The 20,295-nt window shown below is 42.6% G+C and overlaps 1 protein-coding gene across 4 annotated transcripts in view; it reads left to right on the plus strand.

Moving 5' to 3' along the window:
• The first annotated feature begins 204 nt into the window (after positions 1 to 204).
• Positions 205 to 20,295, plus strand: part of ZC3H12C (zinc finger CCCH-type containing 12C) — a 75,877-nt gene continuing 55,786 nt past the window's right edge. Inside the window, exon 1 of one of the 4 annotated variants that reach the window (XM_025893736.2) lies at positions 205 to 476. In XM_025893736.2, the coding sequence (XP_025749521.1) occupies positions 435 to 476 (42 nt within the window). In that variant the 5' untranslated portion in view covers positions 205 to 434. Of the gene's footprint in view, positions 477 to 4,517; positions 4,611 to 4,703; positions 4,825 to 4,951; positions 5,306 to 20,295 lie in introns of those variants that run through there. The other 3 variants (XM_073903710.1, XM_025893738.2, XM_073903709.1) reach the window with 3 other exon arrangements.

Consider the following 20,295-nt stretch of genomic DNA (forward strand, 5'->3'; position numbering starts at 1 on the left):
TGCTGTTCTGCTCTCTGTTGGCCTCCCACAAATGCTAGGGGGAAAAAAAAGAGTCATGCTGCTAATATGGAATCTTGTGGTAACTCATCGAAAGGAAGAAGTCCTGGGATTGGCCAACAGCACATATCTTGTGTCCTCTAGTTTCCTTTCCCTGCGAACTCGGCGTTAAAAAGCAACTCTAAGCAGTCACTGAAGGACATGGGCAAGAATGTGTTTTATCCCTCTGTGTCTGTCTTACACAGATCATGGGCTTAGGAAATGGTTGTGTAGGGTAATGCTAGTAAGAAAACTTGACATTTCCTAGATGGTTGGAATTAACCAGGACTTCTCTGGAAGACGTAAAAGAAACTGAATGAGAAATCATAGTAGTCATCTGGCTATGGGTATGAAGCTCGTCAACTGAAGGAAATCAAGTGCTGGCCAAACAGCTGGAGATGAAGCACGTAGCAGGGACTCTTGACTTTGTCTCAACTAAGGTAAGTGTTTTGGTAGAAATGGTGGAGGCAGGAGAAACAGTTCTCTCACATCTTCAAGTGTATCCTCTGGATACACACATTTCCAATGAGGAAACACCCAAGGACACCACTAGGAGAGCTCTGGGTAGAGTAGAAGCAGTTGCCAGGGGGGTTGTGCCACTTTTGAATCTGAGGGTGACTTATGGGTCATCACTTCTGAAGTCTCCGGAGGTCTTAGAGAAGGTGGCTGGCCATTGGAAGGTCCAACCTGAGGCAGCCAGGTGGGATGTGATGGCCATCTGAAACTCTTGTCTTTTGAGGTTCAAACGTGAATGTAGGTGTGGAGCAGTTTACCTGGGAGCCATATATTAGAAAGAAGTGCTGCTCTTGCAACCATTCTCTCTACCCTCCCCCCCACCCCCATCCCTGCCCCCAGCCCCAAATCTGTTCTTTTTAAAGCATTTGCTTTTAACTGGTGAGGCTGTTCCAGGGCTTTGCCTACTATGTAGCCACAAGCACTCAAATTCTTTAATTATGTGCAATTCGGAGTCACAATTCAAGGTCCAGCCTTGATTTTATAACTAAAATACAGGTTGGTTGTCTCTCCAGAATTGGTAACAGCAAACATGCCATATCTGCCTAATGCCTATTTTGAAGTTTTATTGTCAGACATTCAAAATTTGATCTTCATTTTCACCAACTGTAAAATGAAAAGTGGGATCGAATGAAATGATCTCCAGGTTTTCTCTCATCAGTCTTATGTTTACTGAACTCCTTGGAATTTCTTTCCTATTTATTCTCTTTTTCTTTTAAGTAAATATAACTTGGAGTCAAGAAAAGACGATTTCCCTAATGCTCATTTGTCTCGGAGCCATAGAAGCATTTTATTTTTGTGAGAGATTTTCTTTCAATTCTGGTTTACTTAAGATGAACAACCATGCATGGTTATTACTATAACAGTGAGCATTTAAAGTTTTCATACCATCTCAATAACATAAAAGTCTCATTTACCCAACTCTTTGTCTTTTCTAGATAATACTATAAAACATTTCCACATGCATATCCCACCGTACCACAAATACATGCCTGAAACCAAACTATTCTAAACATTTGTTCAAAAAAGTAGTTCCTCTATCCCTAAACTTCCCCTTTTTCTCCAGTTAGCATCACTATAGATTTCATATTCACAATCGTGAAGTTATTTTGGACTTCTCCCCTTTCTTAAGTCCATCTTCGTCAAGTGTATGCAATCACTTGGTGCTTTTCAGGTCCTTCTATCTCACTAAACTGTCCCTTCCTCTCCTCCCTCGCTATTTACTTCCATAGTTCACGTCTGTCCTGCCATAATGGACGTCAGACATGTTTCCCTGTTCCAGTCCTTCCCCTTGCAAAACCATCCAGTAACCATCACAGTATTAATTTTCCTAAAATAGGATGTTCTCCATGTCACCCTGCATTCAAAACCCTTCTGTGTACAGGCTACACTGAGCTCAATCTCCCTGTCTGTCTCTGTCTCTGTCTCTGTCTCTGTCTCTGTCTCTGTCTCTCGTTTGCAGGTCATCTTCTGTGTGTGTCTTCTCCACCACTTCAACTTAAGACAACTCTTCTGTCCTCTGAAACTTCATTGCATTTATTACCCATGACACATATTTAACACTCCTCAGGTCTCTTGTCTTCTTAGTTTTCTTTGAACTTTTGTATGTTTTTATCTCCCCAAATACATAGTAAGGTAACTAAAGGCAGTTACAGTATCGTAGTCACATAATGGGTCCTGATGCTAGAGCGAGACTGACTCTGTGCTCAACCGTGCACTGTTACTGACTATAATCTTGGTCTGAGTTTTCTCATCTGTGAAATGGGAATAGTGATAGTTATTCAATCCCTCACAGGGGTTTTGTGGGTATTAGATGAGAGAGCACATGCGAAGTGCTTAGAATGGTAAGCATTCACACAATGTTGGCAATTATAATAATTATTCATGTCTCTTAGCTCCAAAGTACCTAATGTAGTGGCTTGGTCTATAACCACACTTAATCCATACTGAATGGAATTCGGTTGAGTCAAATGAGGGAACTAAGATAGACTGTGTGGGTGATATATTGTGGACTAGGGGATCTGCTGGCATCACTAAAATCATGCCACAGATGCTGTCACTTATTGTCAGCCAGCCAGCCTCTTTTTAGGTCCCTTCCACTCCCTAATACTGCTCAAGAGATTTCTGAGGGTTTGGCTCCATGAACAGGGGAGGATTTCCCAGAGCATCCCTCCCATCGTGCCAGTGGAGGCTGGCTACAGAGAGCAGGTTGCCAGACATCCTAAGGGTCTTAAAGATGATACCAGAAAAGTGGACCAGAGAGCTCTCATGGCCCCAAGGAAGCCTACCAGTCTGCTATTTCACTTAATAGGGCCCAAGACTGGCCTGCTGAAGTGGAAAGCAGGCTCAGCAAGATGCACCCCTTTCATCTTCCAGTATTGAGGATGCCCATGGGTACCAGCCAGCAGGATGCTCTCATCTGGGACCCCGTCATCAGTAGCAAAAGGGCTGCAAATATTGGCCAAAGAAGTGGGGACATCTGTGCTGCTCAACTGAGCCATAAAGGCAGCCTTTTTTTTTTTTTTCAATTTTTTAAATTTTTTTAGAGAACTGGAAACTATAAAACTTTAGGCCCGGTAAGCATTATGGCTCTCAGTACCACTAAGTAGCCCAAGCAAATTCAACAGATCCAGGCTTAAACCATATATACTCTATTGAAAACAATTCAGAGAGGCAAGAAATAATTGTATTTATTAAAGGTGAAAAGTTGCCATCAAGGGCATGAACGCTGGTCCAATGAAACAAGTATGTACTTTGGAGGCAGACAGACCTATAATTCTTCATATTCAAACTGTGTCATTTCAGAAAATTTTTCTAACCTCAATTTGCTGAGGGATAAAGGGGATTATAACACCTAGCTCGCAGGGCTGTGGTGACACAAAAATGAGATAATGCATTTAAAGCAGGCTACCTAGTCTGGTGGCACATGCTAGGGGCACAAGCCACATAAATTCCCTTCTCTTTCACTCCCAAAGCAGATGCATCCTGCCCAAGGCTAGGCGTGAGGCACCTGGTGATAAAGCCACAGGCAGGTGAATACGATTATTTGAACATTACTGAAATGTTGACCTAAATTGTACCGGGTGTTGGACAATTGAAAGAAGGAAAAAAAAAAAGGCTCTCTGTTCTCGGTGCTTTTCACACTTGCAACTCAGGGCAGAGGGCTGTCTCCTCCCAACCACTAGAAAGAGATCTGGATTTATCCTGGGCTTAACCTCGATTTTGACATCTTGCCATTTCCAATAAGGCCAGTTTCCTTGCCGAAAGAAGTCCCTGGGTGAAATCCCAGCAGCTTCATTTGTGTAAGTTCCCTTATTGGTCTTGCTAAGGGTGTGGTTTTTCCTCATTACAGAATATTGATAATAAGCAAACAGCCACGGGAAACTCGCCCTAAGTAGGCAGCCTCTCGGTTCCCTAGACTGCCTAGGGAATGGTCCGCGTTATTGCTGGGAGGACGAGGTGTAGCCGAGCGGAGAGGCGCCCTCCTGGACGGGGCTGGGGGAGCGGGACCGGAGGCCGAGACCCCCGCGCCGGGGAAGGGGAAGGGGTGCGAGGGGAGGAGGCGCGGGAGCGTCGGTGGAGCCCGACAGGTTCTAGCGGCTCCCCTCACCCCTTCTCCACGCCTCCCGGGTTTTCCCCTTGGCTCGGGGTTTCCTGTTTCAGTTCTCGGTGATCTCCAGCAGCAGGTGCTGGTTTGCCAACCTCGGCTCCCGAGGAGGCGAAGGAGGAGAAGAAAAAGAGGGAAGGGGAGGAGGAAGCGGCGCGGCGGCTGCGGCTGCGGCTGCGGGCGGGCGGCCGAGGAGCGAGGCGGCCGGGGGGAGAGCCGGGTTCGCTCTCGCCCGCGGAGCAGCGGCGCGGGCGGCGGGCGAGCCGAGGCCCCGGCGTGCGGCCGGCCGGCCGGGCGGGCGGGCGGGCGGGCAGGCATGGGGGAGCCTCCCGCTCGCCCCGCGCCCTAGCGGCGGCCGCCCAGGGCGGAGGCGAGAGGCGGCGCCCGGCGCAGGGCCCCGGGGCCGCCCCGGCTTCCAGGGCATGTTGTGATGGCCGCTCAGAAGAGACCGCAAGTAGGTTGAGCAACAATTCGGTGTGCGCGCGGCCGGGGCGCGAGTTGTGCAAAGCCGGGGGAGGGGGCGCCGGGGCCGCGGCCCGCGGGGAGGGAGGGCGCGCGGGCGGGCGCGGCGCCGCGCGGGGAGGGCCGGACTGGCCGCTGTCGCTGCGGGCCCCGCCGCCGGCTTGCCGCTTCCTCGCGGGTCGGCCATGCCGGGTAGCGGCCCCCAGGTTTGTCCCTCGGGCGGCGGGGGAGGGGGGCCGGCCACGGCTGCGCGGGGCGGGGGGGGGGGGGCCCGGGGGGGGCCCCGGGGGGGGGGGGGGGGGGGGGGGTAGGGCGGCGGGGCCGGGAGGCCGCGCCCGAGCGCCTGGCGGAGAGGCCGGGGGCCAGAGCGGCGTCGCGGGGCGAGCTCCAGGCCCGGGCGGGTCGGGGGGCCCCCTCCGGAGGTCGAGGGGGGCCCCCTCCGGAGGTCGAGGGGGGGCCCGAGCGCCCGCGGCTCCCGGGGCTCCGGTGGGGCCGAGCGGAGAGCCCGGCTCGCCGGGATCTCGGGCTAGGGGAGGCCGGCGACCCGGGCCCCGCGGCCTAGGGCAGCGGTCCACTCCCGCCCGCCCCGGGGCACGACCGCCGAAGATGGAGGCGAGCCCGGGCGCTCCGGACGGGAACGGACCCACGGCGCTGCTTCTGCGGCTCCGGACGCCGCGCGCTCGCGGGGTGAGGCATCCTCCGGCACCTGGGATCCAGCCCCAGCCATTAGCGGACCCCGGCGGAAAGCCCTCTCCAGTCCTCGCCCCTCCCGCGCCCCGCACCCCGCAGGCTCGGGCGCACTCCCCATTTTCACCCAGCGTTCATGGTAGATCGGCTGCTGCTTCCCATTTTCAACCCCCTACACCGACGTGTTCCAGATCGAACTTGGAGAAGCGAGCCCCGCTTTCCTTCCCGAAACTGTCTCCCCCTTCACCCCTTAAAATCCTTCAGAAACAGCCTTCGCTTCCAAGTACTGATTACTCTGACTGGGAGTCTTGCCATTTGGGTAACCGTTAACAATACTGGTCTGTGCTCTGTGTTTGGTGATAAAGAGATGAAATACGAATCCAGATTTAGGGAAAGTTTTCCTATTGGTTGCAGGACTGTTAGAGTATCCCCAGGCCGGTGAGGCGCTTATTGATTCAGATTTTTTTTTTTTTTTAAACCATCTTAGAATAGTTACAGAGACACTTGGGGCTAGTATATTTAGAAATTTGGCAAAGTTCATCAATTCTTTACTCATTTCCTCGTTTAGTTTTTCTAGTGAATATCATAAACGGAAAGCAGTGGATGTGTCTCAAACACTTTTTGGGCTTTTCCAAGAACCACAAGAAGTCAGCAACACAGCGAACTATATATATATATTTTTAAGTCTTAATATATTTAGGTTGTAGAAGGTATGACTTCCATTTATTTAATCACTCACATATAAATTACTTTTAATAGCAGTTGTTTTAATGGTGTCATCCAATGTTTTACTATAAACATATCTTCACCAAATATTTGTAAAATTATCTTACCATCTTATCCCTCTGTTCACCTGTTTTCTTCCAATTTGGCATTCTTTTTTTAAGTTACCTAAACCTGTCTATTTGAAGGTACCCTTAAATATCAGAATGATCTAGTAACGGTGTATCTATAATTCAAAATGTTTGAGTATTTTTACTTAGTTTAAGAATGGGTTTTACTTGCAAAGTACGTTTACATTCTACCTCGAGCATCTATCTGGACATCACTAAAGTGCTCAAACATTACAAGCAAAGTAAAATGAACTTTTTAACAAAACAACAACAAAAAGGCCAGTATTTTTTAAACTGCATTTGATAATGAATGTCTAATGAAACTAGTTTATTATAATGGAAAATATTGAAGAATAGGAAACAGAAACTTGGAATGTTTGTATGCCGATGGGAGTTTTTATTAGTCACTTCCTTTTACTACACATTTGTTTTAATTACAAGACTAATAAAAACATCCTATTTTCTATCACTGGCTTCTCTAGAGCTATGTTTTCATGGATTACATTTGCCCAGTTGGACCCCAGGTGCTTCATGGAAATTCTGTTTTTAAAATATTTTCCTCATTCTACAACTGGGTTACCTTGTTTTCATTCTAGCAGACCAGGATGGTTTTTACATTAATTTTAATTACTGTAACAGATGTAAAAGTGTTGCTATCATTTTATAACTTTTAATACCATTTCTATGCCCTTTTATCTTTTTGTACTCTTTCTGGGCTTTTCATTGCTTTTGTAGACAAATTTGGAAGAGTTCTCTCATGCTGATTTGGTAGCAGTTTCAAAGAAATGAATATAAGGTACTAAGAGACCGTTTTTGTCCTTTTAGTGTTAGAATGTAGGATTGTAAACTAATCTGCAGTTGTTGCTCACTTCACCCTGGTAAGCTTTTATTCCCTCAGCAGATAATTAATTTAGTATCGATCTAGGTGCTGCATAAGGCCCCTGACCTCTATAAGAAGAGAGATTATGAACAGATAGAACATAATGCTAGGTGAACTGTACTAAGTGGGACAAGCAAAGAATAAGAAATGCAGGTACTGTAGTAGGGAAGCCTGCATGCCAGTTCTGAAAGATAAGATGCAAGCTGGTAGAGCTGGGTAGGAGTCATTTCCAAGTGAATAATGCCATGAGTCAAGGCAAGCAGGGAGTGGGTGGGCCAGTGTGTCTGGAACATGAAGTAGGTGATAGGAGTAGTGAGTGATTGAAGTGGCAAACATGGTTTCGGGATATAGTTTTTATTGGAAAGAGAAATATTAAGTGAGAAGGTCAGGGAATCACAAAAATGTATTAAATCAGGTTTCCGAATTTAAACCGAAGTAAAACCAAGTTAAAAATACTGAGATTCTGGTGTTTGATCTCAAATCTACGAAATGTTGTTTAAAAAAAATGTGTTTTTAAGTGCTAACATTCCTCATGAACCTACAACGTAGAAAATCTCATGACTTCACAAAGCTTGGATTTTAAGATTTACCAAAAAACATGTTCTAATTATTACTGCTGTTTCACTAGTGACAATTCAGAGAAATGATGAATTGAGAATATAATTTGTGTACTCTTATTTCATCCCAGAATATGTCTCCAGGATCTTGAAAAAGAAAACTTTATAGGATTCTTGAGCTATTTAAATGAGATAGCATGTGAAAAGTACACCCTGTCTGGCACGTAGTAATTTTGGTACTTGATGGCATAAGGATGACTTTCAGATCTGTAATGTGGAGGTTATCAGTTCCCTATCTTTACTACAGTTTTTATGGCTGACATAATGATAGCTATTATATACCAGGCACTGAGATGCCAGGCACCATGCTTATGCACTTTTATTATCCTTGTTCTGTAGATGAGGAAACCCAGACACAGGAGTTTAAATAGCTTTAAGTTCCACATCTAGAAAGTTGCAGAAGGGAGTTTGAACAAATGCTGTCTGGCTTTAAAAACCATGCCCTTACCCATCAGGCAGGTCTGCCTCCCTGTGACTCAGTTTTTACTTTGTTCCCTAAAAAAGCGTGTCCTTGTGTGTACGTCTGTTGACACACATTGTTTGGAAATTAAGAGATGCGTGATAATTAGCGTTATGGGACTTGAAGACAAGAGAGGTATGTTAACCTTTTCTCTACAAAGTACTCCAGTGACAGGACAACATGAAATCCTGTCTGGCCAAATTGTTGGAAGGCAAGGAAGGACCTTGTCTTTTCAGCAGGTTGCTTAGGTCCATAAGAAGATAAGCCTGAACATAGTTTTAGTGTGGTATGGCATATGTTTAAACAGCAATGTAGTTCTACCAAAGGGAGCTTTTTTTTTTTTGGCAGAAACCTCAAAAGGTTTTTTATGAGTAGTAGCTTTTATTGATTTTTCCAACATTTATCTCCAGCTGTAGTAATATAATATACTTAATTGTGGAGAACTTAGAAAAGGTAGAGAAATGTAAACAATTTTTAAAACCCCTGTAACCCCAAGATAACTAACAACGTTTTGATGGATTTCTCTCTTTAATTTTAATATACATTGGCAAAGGATTGTTTCACTTGCTTAAAATAGAAGATAATCCCCCCTAAAGGATAGTGCACATGGTTCTACGTCACAACACTGACAGTAATTCTTAATGCTCCGTGAACTAGCCCACAAGCAGATGTCTGAAAATACAAAGTGTTCTGCCTTTGAGGTAGTTATCAAATCCCTAAGGGTGGATAGGGAAAACGTAGAAAAATCCCAAGGTTCTCCTCTTTGCCTGGAACATTTTCGCCTAATCCCCCTTTACCTTTTGCCTGGCTCACATCCCATTGTTGAGGCCTCAACTTAGACCTTACTTAGTTTACTCTTGTGCTTTTAAGATTGGTAACAGTAGATAACACTTAATTGTGCCCGTCATTGTTCTAGGTGCCATACATATATTAATGCGTGTAATGCTTACCGCCTCCTCATTCGTGGGAGTTTATAAAACAATAGATCTTTTTCTTGTATAATTAGAATGATACTGTTTACAGAGCCTGGTATCCCACATTTCTACCCCAGTTAGCATGCACTAAGGATTTTCTCATGATATTAAAAATATTTCAGGGCAGGACGCCTGGGTGGCTCAGTTGGTAGAGTGTCCAACTCTTGATTTCGGTTCGGATCATGAGCTCAGGGTTCTGGGATTGAGCCCTGGGTCAGGTACTGCGCTCAGTGGGGAGTCTGCTTGAGATTCTCTCCCTCTGCCCCTCCCCCGGCTTGCGCCCTCTCTCTCTCTGTCTCTCTAAAATAAATCTTTGAAATATTTTTTCTTTATTTTTTATTTTTTTAAACATTTTCTTCCTAAGAACATGTCACTTTATTTAATCATTATTCTATTTCAGTTAGACATCTGTTTTTTCCCCCAATATTCTAATATCATAATACATTAGTTGAATGTCCCAGTAAGAAAAAAATGGTTTCTGCATCTGTGTTCTTAGGATTCATAGAAGACATGATCAAAGAGAATGAGCTTTAAGGTTTTTGATGGCCAAAAGGCCTTCTGGAAAAGTTGTATGGATATGTACACCTATTAGCAAAAAGCGAGAGCCATCTGCGCTTTGCTTACATTATCTGATACAGTTCTGCAACAATTCTGTATGATTTATACCGTTGTTTTGCCTGTCTTCTAGGTGATGGGACTGATGCCTAGAGATGTTAATTAACTTGGCCAAGGTTATCGAGATTTCTGGTTTATCTAAAACTAAAGAGCAATACTTATTATGCTTTTTTTTTTTTTTTAAGATGGTGGAGGCAGCAGGACCTAATGATTTACATTGATTTATATCAATGAATTCTTTGGTCTTTTCTCCTTGCTGTTAGCTGTTCCTTGCTGATGTTGTCACTCCTTCCTTCTAAGCTGCTGTGCACTGTGAAACTGAACGACAACAGCTAATATTATGTCTAAAATAAAAGTGTCTAGGCAGTGATTCAAGGCCCCTACAATGCTCAGATGGTCTAGGTTGGAGAACTGAGAGATGAGGCTGCACGGGGAAAGCAGGGGGGAGCTCTGCAAGCAGATAGATGGGGGTTTGCACCTCCGCTGTGCCCTTTCCTGCCTGTGACCTGAGGCAAGCTTCAATTTCTCTGTGACTTCTCATCCATCACACACTGTGTATTTTTGCAGAGTTGTTTTCACCGAATCAAGATAATGAGTGTAGAAGTGCCTGGCACATGGGAGGCACTCGATGTTATTATAAAATGATTTAGCAGTATCCACTGATTTGATTGGACAGAGACTTTGTCTGTTTTGCTTTTCTGTCTGCTTATTCAGAGGCTCTAAATCGTGTCCTGAGTAATTGGGGTTACCAGATATAAAAATTCTGTGAGATCAAGTTTATTGTTATTGCTTGTAATATGTCCATTTATATTTTAGATTTTTCCAAAGGGCTTTCAGATCTATCGCTTCATGTTTTTTAGGGTGAAGCTAAAATTAGTTTTTGTTCTTTGTTCTTAGTCATCTGTACTCATTTACTATTCAAAATTATGTGGGCTTATTTTTATCCTTATTCTGTGACTTAGACTGTTTCAGATCTTGGCTTTTACTTTATAGCTCATTTTTGTTGAGTACTCACAGGGAGCCAGTTTCCCATATAGTTGAGGCTTTCTCCTTGTTGACTGAGACATTTTTTGTTCTACCTTTGAGTTGTCATTTTTGTTAATTGCCTCACTGGGATGGTGATTTTATGTATTAGGTACTTTCTGGAATTTTGCTGTAATTTTAAATGATTAGTACAGATTTAAAAGGCTTAAAATGTGCAGTAAATCATCTATTTTGATAAAGTAGGTATTATTTCTGTTGTTGCTAAGATAGAAAAGTACCTTAAGCAACATAAAAGTCATGGGCATAAAAGTATGTTAAAATTGGCAATAGCATGCATAGGGGTAAAAACAGTTTTAAATGGGGGAAATGTTTTCTAAACTGCATTTCTATTATTTTGACTACTTCATTTTATCTTTTAAAATTAAATTTTGAGTTTACTTAACACATTCACTTTATCACATTTTTAAAATCCAGAAAACATCGAAAATGATACTGAAAATCATCTACAATTCTCACCTAGAGGTAGGTGTTTTCATTTTTAAAATCTTCTAGTCAATATAAACACAACCTTTAAGAAATGTGTATGCATATGTAGTTTTATTTATTGCTCTTCATTTAGTATGTTTTCCTGTGTCATTAAATATCTTTTAAATGCTTATTTTCAATTGGCTGAATGGCATCGTATTCAACTCCTGCAATTTAATCAAGTTCATATCGTTGAATATTTAGAGTGTGACCAGTCTTTTTTACTGTTATAAACAACAGTGTGATAAGTGTCCATGTATATGGATCATTTTACACATTGATTCTATTTTTAACAAATTCCTAGATATGCTCATGAAAATTGCTTTCTAGAAAAGTTACACCAATTTATATTCTTATTGACACTGCATGAGTGAGTCCATTCTTTGCACCTGTCGCCATTTTCCCATACAGCCTATCTTTGTTAATTTGATAGACAAGCTTGGGCATAACAGTGTAAGAAGCTCATTCTGTCAAGAGTCCCGACTGTTTGAGTTCCTTTTGTGATGCTTACTGGCTATGTAATCTTGGGCAGTTTTCTTATAATTCCCCTAAGCCTCAGTTTGTTTGTAAGATTGTGAGTAGTACCAGTGATCATGGTTCCGTCATCTAATATTACGGGGTGGAGACTAACAGGTGATGTGTATTGAAGCATAAGTCCTTGAGAGATGCTAGCTACCATTATTTATTATGAATGAGATTTCATAATAAATTTTTATGATTAGTATTTTGTGATTTGGTATTTTGTGATTTGGTATACCTATATTTTATACCTGGTCATAGCTGGTATAAAGGAAAGTTTTTGTGATTTGGTATACCTATATTTTATACCTGGCCATAGCTGGTATAAAGGAAGGTTACTTATTTTTAAGTAACCATCTAGCCACCTTACTGAACTCTTTTATGTACTGTTAAATTGTAGGATTGAGTTCCATCACCTTTTCAGTTGAGTCTGTTGATTTTCAGAATGGTGATGTAATAATTTGTGATGTAATAATTCAATTTTTTTCAATATTTCAATTCTTTTTTCTTTCTTATTGCATTAGTTGAAGTTAGAGAACAGTGTTGATTGATAGTAGGCACTTGGGCCGATTTCTGATTTTAATGGGACTTCCTCTCTGGTATTTCACTTTTTGAATGTCAGTGGCTGTTGTTTTCTTTTTTTTTTTTTTTAAGATTTTATTTATTTATTTGACAGAGACACAGAGAGGGAACACAAGCAGGTGGAGTGGGAGAGGGAGAAGCAGGCTCCCCGCTGAGCCGGGAGCCCGATGTGGGGCTCGATCCCAGGACCCCAGGATCATGACCTGAGCCAAAGGCAGACGCTTAACGACTGAGCCACCCAGGCGCCCCAGCTGTTGTTTTCATACATAGCTGTTCCCTGCACACACACACACACACACACACACACTCAGACACACACACACACACACACACACATATTCCAGCAAATAACTACAAAAGTTAAATGTGAGAAACTTGAAAATAGATTTATATCTTATGGGAGGATTCCCTTAAGTTTTAAATCCTTAAGTATCTTTTAGGCACATCTTCAAAAATATTTTTTTAGTGTTTAATTTATATTCTCTTCCTTTTTAATTGAGCATGCAGTCAGTTTAAATCTTAAATTTCAGCAAGGCTGAAATATTACTGCTTTCAGTGTACTTAATGATTCTGTCCTTGTCTCAGTGATATACACTTCAAGACCTGTTCTTTTCACTATTGTCCACTGTTACATCATATTTGTAAAATATGAGTAAAAGCAAATGAAACAATTTTTGCTCCTGGAATAGAACCTTTTATTCAAATGAAATCTTAGGAGCAGGGTCCCAGTGTCCTCCATATTCAGCCTCATAGGCATTTTTTTAGAGCACGGTTTGAAAACTACTTCCCCTCAAAAAAGATTCAAATAATTTACAAATCCCCAAAATGACAGTGCTGCTAAACCTGAAGTTTTCAGTGGTTAGCAGGAAAACCACCTTGTGATGTCATGAGGTTTTTATTAGATAGATTTTGTACTGAAGACCAAGTATGGCAATATGTGCTACATGAAAATAGGGTATTCACAAATCTAGGTAGTCTTTTTCTATCATCAGGTTACTGAAATTTTGGTCCTGGAGTCTCTTCTTTTTTCTAGTCTTCCATCCATCCATTATTGTATTTTAAAATACCATCATCATGCCAGTGACAACCAACGTTCTCTCTCTCTTCTGTGCGGCTGTCTTGGGACGGCCCCACTTGTATAGCTATTGGTATCTGAAATGAAAATTATCTAAAACAATTTTTATCCTTCCAAATCTTTGTCTTTCCAAGCCTTCCCCACTTCAGTGTTATCTTCTTCTCAGCTGTTCAAGCCAAAAATCTAGAAGTTCTTGATTGCTCCATCATTCCTCTTCCATAACCAATCCAGTTCATGAGCCTTTAATTAATACATGGAGTGAATTGAATTAACAGGGTTGTTCAGGGGTGTCTGGGTGGCTCAGTCAGTTAAGTGTCTGCCTTTGGCTCAGGTCATGATCTCGGGGTCCGGGATCGAGCCCTGCATCGGGCTCCCTGCTCAGTGGGGAGTCTGCTTCTCCCTCTCCCTCTCCTCCGCCCAGACCCCACTCATTATCTCTCTCTCTCTCTGCCTCTCTCTCTCAAATAAATAAAATCTTTAAAAACAATTGTTCAATATTAGAAATATCTATTATCATAGACTAAAATCCACCTGGTTCGTGTGTATTATTACAATTTGAATATGCTACATAATTTACTTTTCTTATTTGTAGAGATTTTGTGGGTAGTATAAGTAAGGTTAGGCATATATTTGGTTAGTTCTTGTGCCATCTTTTTTAGGTTTCATCAACAGAATTATGCTAGCCTCTTAAGCCACTGACATGTTTTCCATGTTCTTCAGTGCCCTAAAATCTAAGTGAAGCTGGAAGCTTTGAGGTTTTGCTAGAACACACCCATTGAACTTACATCCTTTATCAGGAATGGAATAGAGGATATAAATCTTGCACAGTTTTGTTTCTTCCATGGTATCAACACTTGTGACCTTTTCTTAAGTCAGCTTTAATTATGGATTCTTAATTTATTGGCATGAAGATTTATGGGGAGAATCCTTTCCATTTTATTGAACTTTACATTTGTCTTGTTATGAATTTGCAGAACTCCCCACCTCTTGGTCACATTTTTAGGATATTCATCATTCATTCGTGCGTTCAGAACCAGCTCCTCATTTTATTAACCAGTTCTACTTTTTCTTTTTTGCTTCCTGGTTTATTTATTCCTGCTTTAAATTTTATTCCTTTGTTCACCTTTATTTGGTTCGCTTGCTCATTTTAACCTTTCCAGTATTAAATTCAGTCATACCATTAATTTTTCTTTGAGTATCAGTTTGGCCACATCCCCTAGGTTATAATTTTATTTTTTATTTTTCTTTAACTATGCAGTTCTTTGGGAGAGAGTTTTAATTTAGAGATAATTGGTTTTTAAAACTTGTTTTTGGCTACCTGCTGCTAACTCCTCTCTGTGTATCATGACCAGAGTATATTTCCATTCTCTGGGTTTGGGCTTTTACTAAATGCCTTGGAAAGAAGGTGGTCTAGTGTAAATGTCCACCTGTATCTGAACTTTGAAGTCAGGCAGTTTTGTGGTGAATTACTCTGTATTTGAGATAAGGGTCATTTTTATTATCACTGCTGTTGCTTAAATTCATATAAACCCTAGAGTTTGATGCCATCATTTAAGTCCTGTGAATGAGAGAAGTAAATCTAATGCTTTGGATTGTCGGGGCTTTCTGTCATCTTTGTGTAAGGATAGGATGGTGTTAACTTTCAAAATAAGCTGATTTCCCAGTTTTAGAAGTATTTGAGTTCCTTAAATGGGGCTTCTCTGCTCCTGGATCTGCACACCTCTGAGCCTGGTGTGTTCCCCTCCTGTGTGCTTGCTAGGACGTCCTGGGGGTGGAAGTTGAGCCAGTGGCTGTGGTTTCTTCATGGTCCTCACTGTGCTCTTTATCAGTTGAATTGTGCAATAGGGAGCATCTTCCAAATCCTCCCCACCGTCCCCCTCAAGATTGTAAAGCTTTGGAAATAAAATTATCTGTTCTTTCCTGACCTGTTTATGGATGGGATGAATCCAGAGGAAGGGCAGAATCATAGAAATTACTCTACATTCTTAAATACGGGGAATGGTGGCAATTCTGGTGATTCCTGTGAGAAAATTAACAAATTAACTCTCTTTTCTGGAGAACAAAATGCTTCAAATGACTGCCTTTTTATTTCCCTGGTAAGCTCCCTATTGTTCCGTGTTCTCTGAGGTCTTCTGATTGCGTTAAAGAGAGAGCCGCTGATTGGTCCCAATGTCTGCACAGAGACTAGATTCAGAGTACAGGGAGCATGTTTAAAGTATGATTTTGAAGAAACACTTGGAATCCACTTGTAAGGAAAAATGTCACAAAATCGCTGTTGTGACGTGGGTTGAGGTAGGAAGTTTTAGTGCTGGCCTAGGTGGCTGGGAAGCAGGTGCCAGGTTGGCAACTGCCACTTAGCCTCGAGACCACCCCATGCTGCGAGAGCACCTGAGTGAAGCCATGGCAGGTGGAGAAACACTTTGGAGCTCCGGAGTGACCGCCAGAAGCCAGAATGCCGGTTTGGCAAGTGTGCTGCTGGGTGCTGAGTCCTGGGTCTGAGCATCCCTCAGAATAGCAGGTAGATCTGCAGTGTTTACTTCCCACCTTGGTAGCAAATGAGCGCTTCAGTTTGATGTGCATTTCAATAGATTTGGGTACTTATTTGTTGATCGGCACCTCATCTAAGCAGGACAGTTCCACCTGGATTTACATTTGACCAAAATCCTGAACTAATTTTCTTCCCACTGTGTGATAGCCTCTCACTCAGCTTTTTGTATGACCACTGAAAAAATAATCAGCACTGGAAATAAAATAAGAAGATTATTTATTTATCTTAGAAATACTGGTTCCAAAGTTGCCAAAGCTGTGCTTTCCAGTAAAGTAGCTCTTTGTTTACCAAACCAAGTGGATTAGGAATCTCTCCTAAGAGTGAGAAACGGAGTAAGCTGATTCTGTCCTCCCTGCACCCCCTTTTCTCTGTGCACATGCACATGGCGTGCACACACACACCAGCGCAGAGGCGGAAAGGTGCAGGGGCAAGGAAGGAGGTCCGGGGCCCAGCAGTATGCGAAGACTCTTATATTTAGTAGGCTTTCATCAGTTTCTTTATCTAGGTAGTCATTTGGTTTAACGAGCTGCCTAATAATATTCATTGCACCTTTACCCCTTCCTCAAGAATCTTCCACACTCAGATGTTTAATAATTATTTTAATTGTATAAGCATCCCAGTACCCTCACTGATCTTTCTTTGGGAGTTTTGATTTTGGGTGGAGGGAGTCTGGAAGCAGCCACGAGAGGAGTCTTTAGAGTGGATTACTAAATGGCAGCGCTAAGCCTGTGGGTATCTCCAGGGCCGGGACAGAAGATTGACGACGGGTCAGAAGAGAAGGTGGGAGAGCAAAGGGAGCGACGCCCCCACCCCGGCCCCTCAGGTTCCTGCCAGAGATGCTTTCCTGACTTCTGGTCCTGACCCCTGGCGTTCCTGGCCCCCTGAGTCGCATGGAGGCAGGGAGGGTCTGCAGAGTTGGGGTGATTTTAACAGACTTACTCTGAGTTCGTTCATAGACAGATGTGCACACCTTTTCTCTGCCCCACTGAATCCATTCTCCTGGCTTACGCTTCTTAACAAAAACCTTACCCTTCCCTAACACACCCCCCGCCCCAAGCATCTTTGTCTTACATCTTTCCTGCCTAACTTACTAAAAGAAACCACGAGCTGTCCTTTCCTCTCCCTCACACACTTGCTCCAGAGCTGGGACTTGCCACCTGCACTTTTGTGGTTCCCCAGAGGACCTGGGGGTAGAACGGGGGCCTTTCGTGACGTCGGACAGGGAAAAAACTTACATCTTTATAATCCTGTCCTCACTGAAGTTGAGCATTTCCCTCAGTTATGAACGTAATACATCCAGTATCAATAACAGCCTGTATGACTTTATCACCCACAGAAATCATAAATGTTTCCCTGTCGTGTCACAGTTGAAGTAAATACTCCAAAATACCATTTTCACTTTTAGCTACTTCAAAATCATGGTAGTTATTAGAGCGGCTCCTTCATCTTGTTCTTTTCCTGGGTTCATAAAAAAAAAAAATATGTGTCACTAAATTCACAATTTCTACTTATCTCGATGACTATATTTTACTATATTTGGCTTCTTTGTAATGCCGTCTGTGTTTTTATTTTACATATTTAACAGCATTACTTTGGAATGAGGTCTGTAGCCTTCAGGAGCCCGAGAAGAGGGTGTATGGTCCAGAAACTTGGTTGAGAACATCTGCTGTCCATCCCTCTCTTCATCTCACTGAGATAGCTCCCCCTGGGGCCACTGAGTGCCTTTACCCAGCGTCGTCTTCTCAGTCATTTTGCAGTGTATGTGTGTCATTTGATGCCATCAATTTCTTTAATACTTTTAAAAATATTTTTATTTTACTTCTTTATCTTTTGTCTGGACCCACTGGCTTTATCTTAGATAATATATCCTATTTGTTTCTTTTTTTTTTTCTTTATAACTTTAGATACCAGTCACCTTTTGTTTGAACTATTAAATACCTTCCTAATGCATCTTTTGGTTTCTGGCCCCTCCCCCCAAAGTAATGCAGCTGGAGTTATCCTAAAATGGAGTTAGAAACACGTCATTGGCATTGCCAGAAACTCTCAGGGGTTCCCCATTACCTTTCTAAAATGTGGGTAGAAATATGCCATTCCCTTTTTGAAATTTTAATTCCAGGGTAGTTAACATACAGTGTAATATTGTTTCAGGTGTACAATATAGTGATTCAACACTTGCATACGTCACCCGGGGCTCATCACAATACGTGCGCTCGCTCCTTCATCCCCAGCACCTGCTTCACCCCTCCCCCGACCCAGCTCCCCTCTGGTGACCAGCAGTGTGTTCTCTAGAGTCCAGAGTCTGTTTCTTGGTTTGTCTCTGCTTTTTCCCTTTGTTTTGTTTCTTAGATTCCACAGAAGAGTGAAATTATATGGTTTTGTCTTTTTCTGACTGCCTTACTTCACTTAGCGCTATACCCTCTAGCTCCATCCATGGCGCATGTATCCCTTTGAATTAGTGTCTTTGTATTCTTTGGGTAAATACCCAGTAGAGCAATTTCTGGATTGTAGGGTAGCTCTATTTTCCACTTCTGGAGGAACCTCCAGACTGTGTTCCAGAGGGGCTGCACCAGCTTGTATTCTTCCCACCAACAGTGCACGAGGGTTCCCCTTTCTCTGCATCCTCGCCAACACACAAACCTTGTGTTTTTTATTTTAGCCATTCTGACAGGCGTGAGGTGGTATCTCATTGTAGTTTTCATTTGCATTTCCCTGATGATGTGAGGTTGAGCATCTTTTCATGTGTCTGTTGGCCCTCTGCATGTCTTTGGAGAAATGTCTGTTTATGTCTTCTGCCCGTTTTTTAGTTGGATTATTTTGTTTTGAGGTGTTGAGTTGTCTAAGTTCTTTATAGATGTTGGATACTAAACCTTTATCAGATATGTCATTTGCAGATAACCTTCTCACGTTCAGTAGGTTATCTTTTAGTTTTGTTGATTGTTTCCTTTGCTGTGCAGAAGCTTTTCATTTTGATGTAGTCCCAATAGTTTATTTTTGCTTTTGCTTCCTTTGCCTCAGGAGATACTATCTAGAAAAATATTCCTATGGCCAATGTCAGAGACATTACTACCCGTGCTCTCTACCATTCCCTTTTTTGAAAAACTTTCAGTGGTTTCCCCGTAGCAAAGTTGAAACTCTGGTATGGCTGGCATTCAGAACTTTTCATGAACTAGCTATATCCCGACTTTCTAGCCTCTTCGACAGCAGTATTAATCACACGGTGTTTTGCATATTTTATTACCTCTAACATCTCTGGGCCTTTGATCCTGTTGTTCTCTGGGCAAAAATCCTTTCTTGCCCTACCTTACCTTGCTCCGCATCTTCCCCCAGGCACAGGGGCAAACACCGTAGTCTGGGTGGGACTGTGTTGTCCCCATTGGTCTCCCCTCAGTTTATATACCACCTCTCCAAACCTCAAATCATAGCCAGTGTCCTTGTCTCTTGTCCTGACGGATACTGCTGTTGTTAGCATTAATTGTGATACACCCTATACTTTCTAGATGTTCATTTATCTGGTTTCCCTAGTGCAATTTTGTATTCCTTAGGGTAGCACCTGTCTGCGTGTTTATACCGTCTCTCATCTTCACTCGGCATTATTCCTTTGACATAGCAGGCTTTCAAATGCATGTTTCTTGAGTGAGCACATCCGTTCACGGCGTACTGGCTTAACCTCTCGTCCAGTTTGGTTGGGTAATCATGGAACGTGCTGCTGTTTTCCTGCCTGACACCAGAGTATTACTTCTTAAATGTACACAGTTTTAAAATGAAATATGATCAACTAGCTAACATTTATATATAAAAATGCCCTAAGAACTGAGGTATTCTGTAATTAATGATACTACTCTTGGTAAAATCCCTCAGTCATAAGAATCTCTTTTTTTCATAGAAGATTTTGTTAAATAGCAGTTATTTAAGGGGGAACAAATCTTCATGGCTTTAATTTCTCAGTAGTTAATAACTTCTAGATCTTAGGAGAAAGCTAACTCAGAAAAGTGTAGCAGTTTATTCCTTGAGAGAGTTCTGTGGCTAGAAATTAAAATGTTAATGAAGTTATGTTGTGAGAGAGGTGGGAGGGGGCGGCTCCTTGTCTGGAGCCATTTACCTCACAATACTTTTCCACAGCCCCCCACCTCAGCTGTCTCATTTCCTACCAGAAAAATCCTTGCTTCCTTTCAGGTGTCTCTTACTGTTTCTTTTTTCTTTTTTTCCTAATTATATTTGCATCTTCTCCCTCATCCCTTTACTCCTGCCCACTGTCAGACCAGTGTTTTTCTTCTGAGCCACTGGCCCCCAGCCACGTTAAGGCCCATGTTCCTTCTCAGCTTTCCATCACCGTCTCCTGATGATCTTCATTGGCCGAGGTGTTCGTGACCTTTACACC

Source organism: Callorhinus ursinus, unplaced genomic scaffold (genome assembly GCF_003265705.2).
Source record: "Callorhinus ursinus isolate GAN/ISIS: 27379988/994484 unplaced genomic scaffold, GSC_fseal_2.0 scaffold19, whole genome shotgun sequence".
Classification (NCBI taxonomy): domain Eukaryota; kingdom Metazoa; phylum Chordata; class Mammalia; order Carnivora; family Otariidae; genus Callorhinus; species Callorhinus ursinus.